The 13,929-nt window shown below is 34.8% G+C and overlaps 2 protein-coding genes across 2 annotated transcripts; both read left to right on the forward strand.

Annotated features, from left to right (window-relative positions):
- Nucleotides 1–307: 307 nt before the first annotated feature.
- On the forward strand, nt 308–4,382 carry LOC131001814 (branched-chain amino acid aminotransferase 2, chloroplastic-like). Its single transcript, XM_057928409.1, has 10 exons — nt 308–596; nt 744–820; nt 1,001–1,178; nt 1,268–1,444; nt 1,547–1,678; nt 1,987–2,085; nt 2,502–2,618; nt 3,388–3,483; nt 3,803–3,915; nt 4,123–4,382. Exons 1-10 carry the CDS (start codon nt 435–437, stop codon nt 4,238–4,240), a joined length of 1,269 nt encoding a protein of 422 aa, XP_057784392.1. The 5' UTR covers nt 308–434; the 3' UTR covers nt 4,241–4,382.
- A 3,693-nt stretch (nt 4,383–8,075) lies between these two features.
- LOC131001815 (transcription factor RAX3-like) lies at nt 8,076–9,091 on the forward strand. The gene is made up of 3 exons (XM_057928411.1): nt 8,076–8,420; nt 8,491–8,620; nt 8,699–9,091. Exons 1-3 carry the CDS (start codon nt 8,285–8,287, stop codon nt 9,030–9,032), a joined length of 600 nt encoding a protein of 199 aa, XP_057784394.1. The 5' UTR covers nt 8,076–8,284; the 3' UTR covers nt 9,033–9,091.
- Nucleotides 9,092–13,929: the final 4,838 nt, after the last annotated feature.

Raw genomic sequence — 13,929 nt, forward strand, 5'->3', positions numbered from 1 at the left:
ATAAAATTAGAACGGAGAACCATTTTAAGCCATTCGATCATCAAGATCTACGGTGGATGCATCATCTTGGTGTATGAATGCAGATCCTGGGTTCGAATCCTGAAGGGAGCAAAATTTTTATTATTTTCGGATGCATTAAATTTAATAGCGAATGCATTAATTTATATAGCAGATGCATTGATTTTAATGGTTCTTATGTTCTCACGATAAGTGTGGTTCTCATTATAACCACACCCTATATATATATATATATATATATATATATATATATATATATATATATATATATAAACATAGATGACAATTAGTACATCATAAAATTACTAAATTAGTATTGGTAGTGAAGACTGAAGAGTTTGGAGCATAGTGTTATATGCATTTGGTTTTTCGGAGAAATCAGTCAAAGCCGAAAACTTGAGATTTGAGAGAGAACAATGGAGAGCGGCGCAGTTTTTGCTGGCCTACACCCCAATCCCACCCCCCACCACCTCCTTCTCGGCCCTGCCCGCAGTGCTATCAAGCTCCTCCCTCCTCTCACCGACAAGAAATCTATCTCTACTCACCTTCTTCCTCTCCCGACAGCCGCCGCATTCTCTGTATGGGCTTTTCCGCCCCTTTTGCGATTTCTCTGTTATTTGTTTAATTTTGTGGTTTGTGCAAATGGTTGTTTGCTTATTGGATTGATTATTCGTTTTATTGTATACGTCACTTATCATATCATTCATGATTGTGTGGTGCTGCAGAAGCAATCGCGTTTCGTTCCTTTCAGTAACCACAATGGTAACACTGGCAATTCGCTTCGAGTGGCGTCGCCCGCCAGGTTTGACTCTTGGTTTTGTGATGACGTGTGGTATTATTCGATTTGTTACTGTTTTATTTTCGATTCGGTTCCCAGTCTAGGAAATGATTCCTTTCTTTATTCTTTTAGTTTTCTTCTATTGGTAACAGTTTTGGTATTGCTTGAGTTCTGATACTAGGATTTGGTGTTTGATTTTGGCAGCGATGTTGCATTAGAATCAGCTGACATTGATTGGGACAATCTTGGTTTCGGGTTTATGCCCACTGATTTTATGTATATGATGAAGTGTTCCCAAGGTGAAACATTTTCTAAAGGTGAGTTGCAAAGATTCGGAAACCTTGAGCTGAGCCCGTCTGCTGGTATTCTGAATTACGGCCAGGTTAGTTTTATGTTTCTTTTGGTTGATATGTAGTAATGTGCTTGGGTTTTGAATTTGAGTTTGCACATTTATGTCTGCCAAATTTGTAGGGATTGTTTGAAGGTCTAAAAGCTTATAGGAAACATGATGGTAATATTTTACTATTTCGTCCCGAGGAAAATGCGACACGGCTTAGAGAGGGCGCCGTGCGCATGTGCATGCCTGCTCCGACTGTAGATCAGTTCGTGGAGGCTGTAAAAGCCACTGTTTTAGCAAATGAAAGATGGGTAATGTTTTGATTTTACACTGTAGCTTGAGATTTTGTTGTTAGCTTTTAGCAATGCAATTTTATTGTTAATAGTCCTTTCTCTATTTGTTGCCAATTTCAGATTCCTCCACCAGGAAAAGGTTCTTTATATATAAGACCATTGCTTATGGGGAGCGGAGCTGTTCTAGGTCTTGCACCGGCTCCTGAGTACACTTTTTTGATTTATGTTTCACCAGTGGGAAACTATTTCAAGGTAGTTTGGTTTGAGTTCCCCTTTTCATGCCTGTGCCACAAGTTCACTATATGATTATGTTGCCTTTTGCACTTCAAAGGAATGTGATTCTAACGTTCACTTGTCCCTGTTTATGTATGATTTGGTTACACATGTTTTTATCTTGGTTTTTTCATTAAATTGTCAGTGCGCATCAAATTATCACTTTTTAAGCTGCAAATTCCTACTTCTCTGTCTGTACTATTCTTCTCATAGACATCCCCTTTACAGCATATGTGTCTCTGGAACAATAATATATCTTACAGTTGATTCCTTGTTTTATGACACAGGAAGGATTGGCACCAATTAATTTAATTGTGGAGACAGAAATGCATCGTGCAACACCTGGTGGTACCGGAGGAGTGAAGACCATCGGAAACTATGCTGCAGTAAGTTATTTTTATGTTGACTACTTTGTTGTAATGTAGATTTTATTTACTCAAATAAGTTTTTGTTTTCCTTGCAAGAAGACTTCGTCTATATTGTCTCTTTCCATCTTTAACACTTTATTCTTGCTTACGAGTTACGCCATTATTGCTTGTTCAGATGAATTTGTAGATCTTTCTCTTGATTTGAAAACTCTAACATGCCAAATTAAGTTATGACTTTGGTGCTTTGTCGTTACTGTCTAACTGGGCTCAAGATAGTCTCTTTGCTTATTATAGTTTAGCTTCTTCCTGCTTAATGACTTTATTATCTTCTTGATTTCTAAATTATGGTCTTATGTAAATAACATTCTGTATTCTGATTTTGATCTCTACCTCATGTCGATGACTCTTTACATCTTCTGGACCATCACTTCTAGGTTCTACAGGCGCAGAGTGTTGCTAAAGCAAAAGGGTTTTCTGATGTGTTGTATTTAGACAGTACTCACAAAAAATATTTGGAGGAAGTATCCTCGTGCAACGTGTTTGTTGTAAAGGTATGGCATCTTGCATGATTTCAGTGTGTTTATTCAATTCCCATACTTGGTCAATGATATGGTGCTTCTCATAATTTTGATCTCTTTGGCAATTTGGCTATAGTTCTTTTTAGCTTCCATTTGTGTGGATCTCTTTCTGTAATAATTGATATGCTATTTGTTCACTGCAGATATAGTTTTTTTCCGTCTTCTATACAATGCTTAGTACTGGAACATAATAATTCACTTTTTAGACCGACAATACTTTCAGATTTGCATGAGAGTTGTTGAACATAATAATTCTCTTTGGCAGTTTGGCTATAGTTTTCTTTCCAAGTGACTTCTCTGAACTCATGTTGAACTTTCATGACAATCTATGGTTTTGGAGATTGAATGGTATTATTGAGTTTCAAGTCTTGATTGTACGTTCCAAATTAAGCCATTTTATTTATTATGATTTGGTTAGTTTTCTATTCAGATAATTATCAACTAGGTTGTGGGTAAATTCTCATTTGCGGTTCACATATATGTTGAATGCTGAACTGTGTATAAACTGGATCACTTGGGTCTCTCCGCTGCTATTTTTCCCTAATATTCTCATATAGAACTTTCTGCTTGATATTCTTGTTGACCGTTTTTGTTTCTGTTCGTCCATTTTGTTCGTTCCTCAACCGCTAAAACTTAAAATCTATTCTAAAACTATTAGTTTTTCTTTTTATTAATCCATTTGTTTGTTCCTCGACCACTGGAACTTAAAATCTATTCTAAAATTGTACTACTAAACCCTCAGGGCAATGTGATATCCACTCCTGCGATAAAAGGTACCATCCTACCTGGCATCACCAGGAAGAGCATACTTGATGTTGCTATCAGTCAAGGATTCCAGGTACTTTTGCTAGTTTTCAAGTTTGGCATTATGACTAATCCAGTTACAGGAGTTGCATCATCGGGGATTGACCAAATAAGATTGCATGCTATATGAAGAGATGAATAATGTCTGTCTCAATGCTTTATTTGTTAAATAAATGCAGACAATTCTTTTTCACGTTTCTTAGTTGGAGTTTAGCTGTTGGCTTATTTTAGTCTAAATGGGCTCAACGAGTTTGAGGGTGTACTGCAGAATCTCTCTTCTCTGTGAGGCTTATGTGTGGTTGTATTGAACAAATAGTCACCTCACCGTTGCTTATTTTTTTTGTGGTATTTAGGTTGAGGAACGTCATGTGACAGTGGATGATTTGCTTGAAGCTGATGAAGTTTTCTGCACCGGAACTGCAGTTGTGGTTTCACCTGTCGGTAGCATAACCTATCTCAATAAAAGGTATTTGATTTTGTTGTGAGTTTGTGTGTTGGCCTAGTGGTAGAGTGGGTAATGCTTGAGGCCACCAAAGGTCTCTGGTCTTTTAAAATATTTGTTTCTCTTTCCAAAAGAAAGGTATCCAATCTTGTTAGTACGATCAAAACAAATATGTTGGGAGGAAAAGGGAAGAGACTAGAAATGTAAAACCATATTGTTTGGTGAATGCAGGGTGACTTACGGAAGTGAAGGAGTGGGGCGTGTGTCGCAACAGCTGTATTCGGCGCTGACGAGCCTGCAGATGGGGCTGGCTGAGGATAAAATGGGCTGGATAGTTGAGCTCAAATAGCCTCCTTTATTCTCTCTCGTGTTGAAATTTGACTATAGTTATCGTGGTAGACAGTGACTTTGGGAAAGAAGCGTGTTGTGTTGTAATTTGCACTCTCATTTACCTTCACCTCCAAACTCAGTCATGGTTTCATTTTGCATCACTTTTTCACTCCTATATCTTGATTTCTTACCCATTATTTGTAGCTCAGTAATCTCCAAATTCATCTTGCCTAATAAATATACTTTGGTCCTCGAGGTAGGTAGCAGCACCCACTCTTACGCTTGTTAAATTTTGTGGATTTTCATTCGTCGTCTTTCAATTTGAACAAGTTCTCGTTATCCTCTATAATTTGGACATTTCTTTCTTTCTTCCCACCTCTCCCTAAAAAATTAAACCTTCACATATGAATGTAATAATCCGTATAGTCGTTTTATCTTATTTTTATGTCCCTGTAAAATTTAAGTCTTTTCTATTTTTTTGCTTACAAAAGTGTAGTTTACATTTCGATTCTTTGTCGAAGGTGTATTAAGCAAAACATAACTACATTTTGATTTTTTTTTTTATTAAAAAATTGGCTACAAAAAATATCTACGGACAACTAATACAAAAAAGAGGGAAAAAACAACTGCATCTTGAAAGAAAAATATAAAAAAAATATTTATTGCATAAAAATGCGTTGGCCCCACTGCAACACACACCTAGCCGCACAACGAGCGCGTGCATTTGCATGCCCTGGCGCTGTGCAAGCTGGGCCGGCACAGCATGGCACACGCATGTTTATCTTCGTTCGTGGGGTCCACTAGTCGCCCAAAGTCATGCCCCCTCTAGCTCCTTCGGATTCGCCCCTGCGTGACAAGAAATAATCAAATTGTGAATAATTAATTATAAACATTTTACATAATTAAAAATCAACTAACGTGGTTCATCTAATTGTTCACTCCGATTATTTTTTATTCATGAATTTTATGGGTTTATGTAATATTCTCACTGTGTAGGGAAATGAATGAAATATCATTGTCCTTGTTTTGATGATACCAAAATCTCTTAGGTTATTTCTATAGCATTAGTCTTTTTCGTTGAACTCAAGTGTTAGAGTTCAAAGTGCTTAGAATAGGACTCTGGCTTGCTGACTGATGAATAAAGACAGCGCAACTGAAGTCATTTCGACTGAAGCATCATGAGACATTCCCTGATTGAAGATTGAATGCAAGTTCAAGTCACAAGCTACTCAAAGGATTCATGTCATCATAGAACTGAAACAAAGCGAAAAGGCCAACCATCTTTCTACTCTCGACTGAACCAAGGAGTATCAGACACGCAGCATTAAATGTCATGTACGGAGCATTAAATGCAGAGGATTTGACGACCGTCCTTGCAAGAACCAAACTTCCTATTTTCGTGTAAAGCTGCAGAAGTAACAAGCTCCAAGACAACACCGATTCAAATTCAAGTGTGAATGAGCTTGCAAAGATTGCCATCTCAGCCCATGAAGTGACTACATCTCACAACGGCAGAAATTTCGAAGACCTTCTCTCCAACGGAATTATTCGGAACTCCATCTATAAATAGCGCCGAGGATCAACCGCAAATCTTTACCGATTCAATTACATAGTCGAAGCTCTGCAGAAATTGCTACCCAAGCTCAACCATCTACGAAAGATTGAATCGAAGAAGAGAGCCATCAAAGCTTAAGCCATCAGAATATCTGATCATCAAAGCTCTCTTAGATTTCTAGGCATATATCTCATATACATCCTAAGCCTAGATTCTGATTACGCGAGAGTCTGTTCTCAAGTAAACAAGTTCAAACATCTCTTTGCTTAGAGTTAAGCGTTTGAAGTTAGAGCGAGTTCAGACCAGTGTTCTGACTCAGAGTTCTTAGTGTGTGTTATCGCACTAAGAGGAGAAAGAGAAATCCAACTCAGTGTGTTGGTACTGGAACAATTGTTTCAGTTGTTCAGATTTGCTTTGCACCCGTAAACATTACAGTCAGGTTTGCTGTGCACCCATAAGCACTAGCGAGTGATTGTCAGACTAATCATCTGCCCGTGGATGTAGGAACGTTGTTTTCCGAATCACGTAAAAATCCCTTGTGTTCTTACTTGCTTTATATTCAGTACTTGCGCATAACTCTGTTTCTTTAATACTGATTAACTGAAAAGAGTAATTAAGGGATTCTCTGTGAAGAAAATCTTTCAAGGCTATTTCACTAAGTTTAATATTCCGCTGCTAGAGTTATAGGTTTAACTGGTCAATCTATTGATAGCCAGTTAAACAAGTAATTCTACTCTGTTTTACTTACGACTGAAGCCTTACTTCGACTAAAGTTAATTGACCAGATCAATTAACTGAAGTCACCCATTGAACCTTCGTTTCAGTATCAGTCGCCGCCACCCCTTGTTATCTGAAGCGTGCATTTTCAAATCAGTTAAACTGTCCTTTAGAACAAAGGTGTTGGTTTTAAGTAACCTTGTTTCGAAAATAGCCTACAGGTGTATTCCCTCCCCCCCATACACCTATCCTTTCAACCCTCAAGAGACCCAACACATTGTTCTCACGTAAAAATGTAGTTCTCACCCCACCAATCATCATTCTCTTATATATATGTATTATTATGTTTTCGAGTTAATATAATGTACATATATATTTTTTTGTATTGAATATATATTCACTTTTATATTCAATATTATACATTGTTAAAGAAATTTACTGACACTAGCAGTGGTGGAGGGGGGGGGGGGGGGGCTGAAGCCCCCTCCCAATTTTTGAGTTTTTTTTAATTGAATTATATATATATATATATATATATATGTATGTATATAAATAAGAAATAGAAGAAAACATATAATACATTATTTATAGTATATCCAACTATCCATATTAATTATTTGACATTGTACATTGATTTGTTACATTTATGTTATTTTTATCCTATTTTTTTTCTTATTTATTTTTAATGTTGAATTTGAGTCCATTCTAAAGTTAAAAGTAAAATTACTAATTATTAACAATGAAAGTTAGTTTATTTGCTTAGAAAATGAAATATATTTTTTTAAAAGAATGCATAAAAGTATGTTTTTGTATGCTTTCAATCTACTTGATGTTGAATTAATTGAATTGCAAACAATTATCTATTAAATTAAGTAATTGTTAAAAAAATGCATGAAAATGAAGTGTACGGCATGCTAAAAAATTTTTGCTTTGGGGGCCGTGTAAAGGTAGATCAATAAATCCAACCCCCTCTAACCTTAAATTCTGGATCCAGCCCTGGATAGTAGGAGAGGCTTGTTTATTTGTGAGTGTGTGCATGGATCGATGGTTTCTCTTTTCTTTTCTTTTTTTGTTAAATTTTGGAGTTAATAACGGGCACTGCCCTAGTCAGAACTTTTTCAAGTCCGACGACACCGTTTTTCAGAAGTTAAATTTGAATCTTTCATGCTTGGCCACCAACAAATTAAATCGAACTTTTTAAAATTGAAGAAATTAAGTAATGCGCAAAATACGCCCAGGGCTATTACTCACAGCCACAGGGGAAACATATATTCGACAATTAGGACTGTTTTGAATTTCGGTTTCAAAAAATCATTTTTCGTATAGAGCAAATAAAGCTATATATAGATATATATTTGTATAGAGATTATACCCTGAAACTGAAAAAATTAACTGAATTTTTTGCTTTTGTGGAGTTGAGTCGTTGGCCGAGGGACGTGGCCTTGTTTTTTCCGGCAATGGGAGCGCTGAAACGGCGGCGGATTAAGTAGATTCCAAACATGAGCAATTACAAATTAATATGGACAAAATTTGTATGAAATTTCCAGCCTATAAAGTAAAGCTGATATGAGCTTAATAACATGCGCACACCTTGTTTTCATTTGTCAATCCATCGCCATATGTATCGTAAATGCAACCCTAGCCTAATCTTATATATATCTGACCCCACATGAAATATTCGAATTAAATGTGAAATTAGGGAGGGAGTGGATGTATATATATATATTAAGAGGAAAAGAAGGGAGAGTCGAGATTTGATTTGTAAAGATAAATTGAGAGGAAAGTGTAGTGATGGGGAGAGCTCCATGCTGCGACAAAGCCAAGGTAAAGAAAGGGCCATGGTCACCCGAAGAAGACGCCAAGCTCAAATCCCACATCCAAAATCACGGCACCGGCGGCAACTGGATCGCCCTCCCCACCAAAATAGGTAATTCTCTCCCCCTCTCTCTCTCTCTCTCCATCACATATACTTGTAATTAATTAATGAAATTGATTAGGTCTGAAGAGATGCGGAAAGAGCTGTCGGCTTAGATGGCTGAATTATCTGAGACCTAACCTCAAGCACGGCAGTTTCACTGAAAACGAAGATATCTTAATCTGCAACCTCTATGTCACCATCGGAAGCAGGTATACATATGCATGTTTTTTTGTAATTAATTAGGCATGATGAGTGACATTAACTTAATTTATTGTGGGAGAATTAAGATGGTCTGTGATCGCGGCTCAGCTACCTGGAAGAACAGACAACGACATAAAGAATTACTGGAACACCAGGCTGAAAAAGAAGCTCTTGGGCAAGCAAAGGAGATCATCGCCCGCCGCCAACATCCCTCCACAACCACTTCCACTGCCACCTTTCCATCATGCTCAACAACATCACAACGTTTATTCACCAATCATTCATCTTCCATCGATATCAATGGAAAATGTGATTAGCTGGGAACACATGAATTATCAACCTTGGATGCTATTTGATGACCCTAGCTTACTACCTACACTTTCTCCATCACTAGCTTGCTTCAACGACGAATTTAGTTAATCGTTTCTCGTTGTTCCACTCTCACTTTCATCTGGAAATCAAATCTCATCTTTCATTAATTTGGTTTTAAATAATCAAACTCGTTGTTTTGTACGTACACTATTCATTTGTGCTTTCTTCAACTTAAGTTATTTTGCTTCATTATGATGGTTATATTGTTGAGTTAGCCTATGACGTACGTCGTACACTCCACATTAGGATCATACTCTTGTAACTATTTTTGTAAACCAATACATACAATATATGTATACATTAGGATTATCCATGATTTTTTCGTTGAACATATGGGGGTCGAAACTCAAAACCCCCAAAAATATTGTATATGTTCACGAATGTTCACGAATGTTCAACGAAAAAATTCGTTGAACATGACGTAAATAAATCATGCCCGTTAGATTAGATAAGATCAAGAACGGATGAGATTACTTCTCTCTTCGTTCTTACATTTAGGCCTTTTTCATTGAACCTATATATATATATATATATATATATATATAGATAGGGAATGACTAAAATAAAAACACTTCTTAAAATATAAAATATAAACAATTTTTAACCCTTAGAACATTATTATGAACTTATGAACATACTAATGATCGTCGATGTGTTCGTATAAAAAACAAAACAAATGAACATACTAATGTTCGTCGATATGTTCGTATAAAAACAAATTAACATACAAATAAACATACTTATGTTCGTAAGTTCATAATAATGTTCGTTGGTTCCAAGAATTGAAAAATGAGGAATTTACGGGATTTTCTAAACTTGAAGAATTCAGATGAATCTGATTCATTGATTTTGGTGAGATCAATGGCTCTGATTTGGCCTTCATTCTCTATATAGGGGAGTGGTCTCCATTGAACTCTTCCCTATATATATATATATATATATAGGGAGAAGTTCAGGAAAGAACCATAAATAAAAAAAGACCGGAGAACCATTTTCAGCCAATCGATCATCAAGATCTACGGTGGATGCATCATCTTGTTGGATGAATGCAGATCCTGGGTTCGAATCCTGAAGGGAGCATTTTTATTTTATTTTTTTGAGTGCATTAATTTTAACAGCGGATGCATTAATTTTTACAGTGAATGCATTAGATTTGATGGTTCTCCCGTTCTCACAAATAATGTAGTTCTCTCTAGAACCACACCCTATATATATATATATATATATATATATATATATATATATATATATATATATATATAGGATAGAGTTCTATGGAGATCATCAAAAATTCGAAGAACGAAGACCAAATCCTGTGCGTCGATCTTGGTATATCCAAGGGGTGATGATTCATCTGGTGAAAATTTGTTATTTTCGTTAATTGTCGTAGATATAGGCAATCAAATCTTTTATTTATGGAATATTAATTTGATGAAGAGTCTGTTACGTGAATAACGCTTATTTCCATCCTAGTGTTCGTAGAAAATACAAATGAACATACTAATGTTCGTTGATATGTTCGTAAAAAAATAAATGAACATATTAATTTTCGTTGATATGTTCGTAAAAAGTAAATGAACAATATTTTCGTAGAAAAACAAATGAACATAATAATGTTCATATATTATGTTCATTGACGGATCAGGTCTCAGAACAGGAAGTTTCGGAATTTATTCAACGTGATCCCATATTTCAGTGTATTTAATTAACCAATATTTAATTACATGAAAAATCAAATCAGAAAATTATATGAACCGTTAAATTAAGTAAGATCGACGCACAAAATTTATTCTTTGTTCTCCCCTATATTTCTCTATATATATAGGGGAGTGGTCTCCATAGAAGCTAACGCTATATATATATATATATATATATATATATATATATATATATATATATATATATATATATATATATATATAGGGGGCCGCTCTAATGAGACCCCCTAATTTTAGTGAGATCTAGGGCACAATCTGGTGCGTTTATTTTATCAATCCTATGGCTGATATTGTATTTGGAGGATGATTTTTTTTTCGCAGGGTTGAATCCTGGAGGGAGCAGAATATTTTAAATTTTATTATTCATCAATATATACTGCATTGCTCATCAGTATATACGGCTTGTTCATCAGTATATATGTTTTATTCATTACGAATTTTTTAAATTTTATTTTTCATTAGTATATACATTTTGTTCATTAGATATACGTTTTGTTCATTAGTATTATATGTCTTATTCATTGTCCTCATGTTACACGAAAAATAGGGGATCTCATTGGAGCGCGCCCCTATATATATATATATATATATATATATATATATATATATATAGGGATGGGCTAAAATAAGAGCATTTCTTAAGATATAAAATAAGAATCATTTTCAGCCCTTAGATCATCAAGATCTACGGTTGATTCATAATCCTGTGGGATGGATTTATGGTCCCGAGTTCGAATCCCAAAGGTAGCAAAAATTTATTTTTCACAATTCATATCTTTATACAGCGAATTCATACGTGTTCTATATAAAATTCATACATTAAAAATTGCTCTTATTTCTTATTTTAAGATGTGCTCTCACGGTAGCCCACCCCTATATATATATATATATATATATATATATATATATATATATATAGGGAGAGGTTCAAATAAGAACCACTAAATAAAATTAGAACAAAGAACCATTTTAAACCATTCGATCATCAAGATCTACGGTGGATGCATCATCTTGGTGGATGAATGCAGATCTTGGGTTCGAATCCTGAAGGGAGCAACAAATTTATTATTTTCGGATGCATTAAATTTAATAGCGAATGCATTAATTTATATAGTAGATGCATTGATTTTAATAGTTCTTATGTTCTCACGATAAGTGTGGTTCTCACTATAACCGCACCCTATATATATATATATATATATATATATAGGGAGAGGTTCAAGAAAGAACCATAAATAAAAAAAGAACGGAGAACCATTTTCAGCCATTCGATTATCAAGATCTACAGTGGATGTATCATCTTGTTGGATGAATGCAGATCCTGGGTTCGAATCCTGAAGGGAGCAATTTTTTTTATTTTTTTTAGTGCATTAATTTTAACAGCGAATGCATTAATTTTTACAGTGAATGCATTAGATTTGATGGTTCTCACGTTCTCACAAATAATGTAGTTCTCTCTAGAACCACACCCTATATATATATATATAAAATTAGAAAGGCGGTCAAGGTTGTGCAATTCAGTTCACAAATACAATTAAAGTATAATTGTTGTGAAGGCTCCATGAAATTCAACGAAGATAAAGTATAGAAAATGACGTGTTTGACGTTTTGGCCACAAGTTGTTAGGTGTTAGCAAGTTGAGCATCGGAAAATGGCATTATGTTTTTATTGTTATGTAAGAAACTTACTGTTAAGTAAAGCAAAAAGAAGCATCTCAAGCTGTTGGGATGAGTACAGACAAGGATTAATGTCCTTAAATTATAACTATGTTAACTGTATCAACATGCTAAAGTTTTCAAATCGTATGTGTCATGTCCCTCCTTTGTCTATTCATTTTAATTTAACGGTATATATCAACAAATTGAAATGCAAGATTCAAATAAATTCATCATTCCAACGAGTCTTTCCAAGAAGAAGATAGGGTCGAATCAAGTGATTTGGAGATTGAAGCTGAAAAATAAGAAATATATATAAAATAAAATTTATGACAATTTATTATTTCTTGCTTTCTCGATTATAAAAGTATTTATTAAATATTATAATCAATCTCAATAGAGAATATATATCAACTTAATAATCAATAATAAATTATATTTGTTGCAATAATTAATAATGAATTATAAATTAAGATAGAACAATAGAAACTAATTGATATAGAAGAAAGTCTAAATGATTGAGTAGAGATGGCAACTTGCAATATTTCATTACAACACACAGTTAAAATTTGAAATAAAAATAAAAATACACACAACATGTTAATTTAAAGAAAATTAAATTAACAACTAATTTCAAGCATCTTGCCATTTTTTAAGTATCGCCTCGCACTGGATCTTGTGAGCTTGAAGCTGCACGACATTTATGTTTGATGTGTCCTTCATAGCGATTTCATACTTCTTTAAATATTGTTGATTTTCCATTAAGCGCATGTATCTGGTTGTATTAAGTTGATGCGTTCTAGACGTCTTTGTTGTGGCAATGAGATATTCTTTTTTCCCTTTTCCCTTCGCCTTTCTCTCCACTGCTTTTTAGCCCATTTGACCGCTCATCGGAGTATTTTCAGTTGTAGAAGATGATTTGTAGGCTCCTTCTTCGAGTCAGGGGATGTTTTAGGACATTAACTTAGATTGATTTGAAAATTAGGACAATAACTTTCGGACTTGTAAAAATAGGACACTAATTATTTTTTAGAGTAAAATAGGACACTAATTAATAAGCGTCGTAAAAATAGGACATTTCTCAGCCGATAATTGGCCAAAAAATGTCTTGCGGATGCAACACTTATTAATTAGTGTCCTGTTTTACTCTAAAAAAAAAATTAGTGTCCTATTTTTACAAGTTCGAAAGTTATTGTCCTAATTTCCAAATCAATCTAAATTACTGTCCTAAAAAACCCTCGAACTCCTCCTTCTTCTGAATTTTTTGCTTTTTTGGATGCACGAGCACTCCCTTCCACCTCAGCGAACTTGGGACATGTCGTCAGAATTCTCCAAACTCTAAGGTACTTAAAATCTTGCTAGCGTGATGTTGCTCGTATTCTGTTTATGTCATCTTAAAAATATTGGCATCATTCTTACCATTTTTCCATATGCTCACAATCCTGTTATAACGTTTAGAAAATAATTTTGTTTGTTTTCGCATTTTGTAGAATTGCGCCTTCAATTGTTTATCCTGGCTCGTTAGGGTGTTGATATGACGATTTGCGTTGTAGGCTTGTGCAATATGTTCTC

The sequence above is a fragment of the Salvia miltiorrhiza genome, chromosome 8, assembly GCF_028751815.1.
Source record: "Salvia miltiorrhiza cultivar Shanhuang (shh) chromosome 8, IMPLAD_Smil_shh, whole genome shotgun sequence".
In the NCBI taxonomy this organism is placed as follows: domain Eukaryota; kingdom Viridiplantae; phylum Streptophyta; class Magnoliopsida; order Lamiales; family Lamiaceae; genus Salvia; species Salvia miltiorrhiza.

Bases quoted from the DNA above. Each gene is read 5' to 3' on its own strand.
- LOC131001814 (XM_057928409.1), top strand. From the start codon at position 435: ATGGAGAGCGGCGCAGTTTTTGCTGGCCTACACCCCAATCCCACCCCC. The intron at 597-743 runs GTATGGGCTTTT...GTGGTGCTGCAG, and splicing joins CGACAGCCGCCGCATTCTCT to AAGCAATCGCGTTTCGTTCC. The intron at 821-1,000 runs GTTTGACTCTTG...TGATTTTGGCAG, and splicing joins CGAGTGGCGTCGCCCGCCAG to CGATGTTGCATTAGAATCAG.
- LOC131001815 (XM_057928411.1), top strand. From the start codon at position 8,285: ATGGGGAGAGCTCCATGCTGCGACAAAGCCAAGGTAAAGAAAGGGCCA. The intron at 8,421-8,490 runs GTAATTCTCTCC...GAAATTGATTAG, and splicing joins CGCCCTCCCCACCAAAATAG to GTCTGAAGAGATGCGGAAAG. The intron at 8,621-8,698 runs GTATACATATGC...GGGAGAATTAAG, and splicing joins TATGTCACCATCGGAAGCAG to ATGGTCTGTGATCGCGGCTC.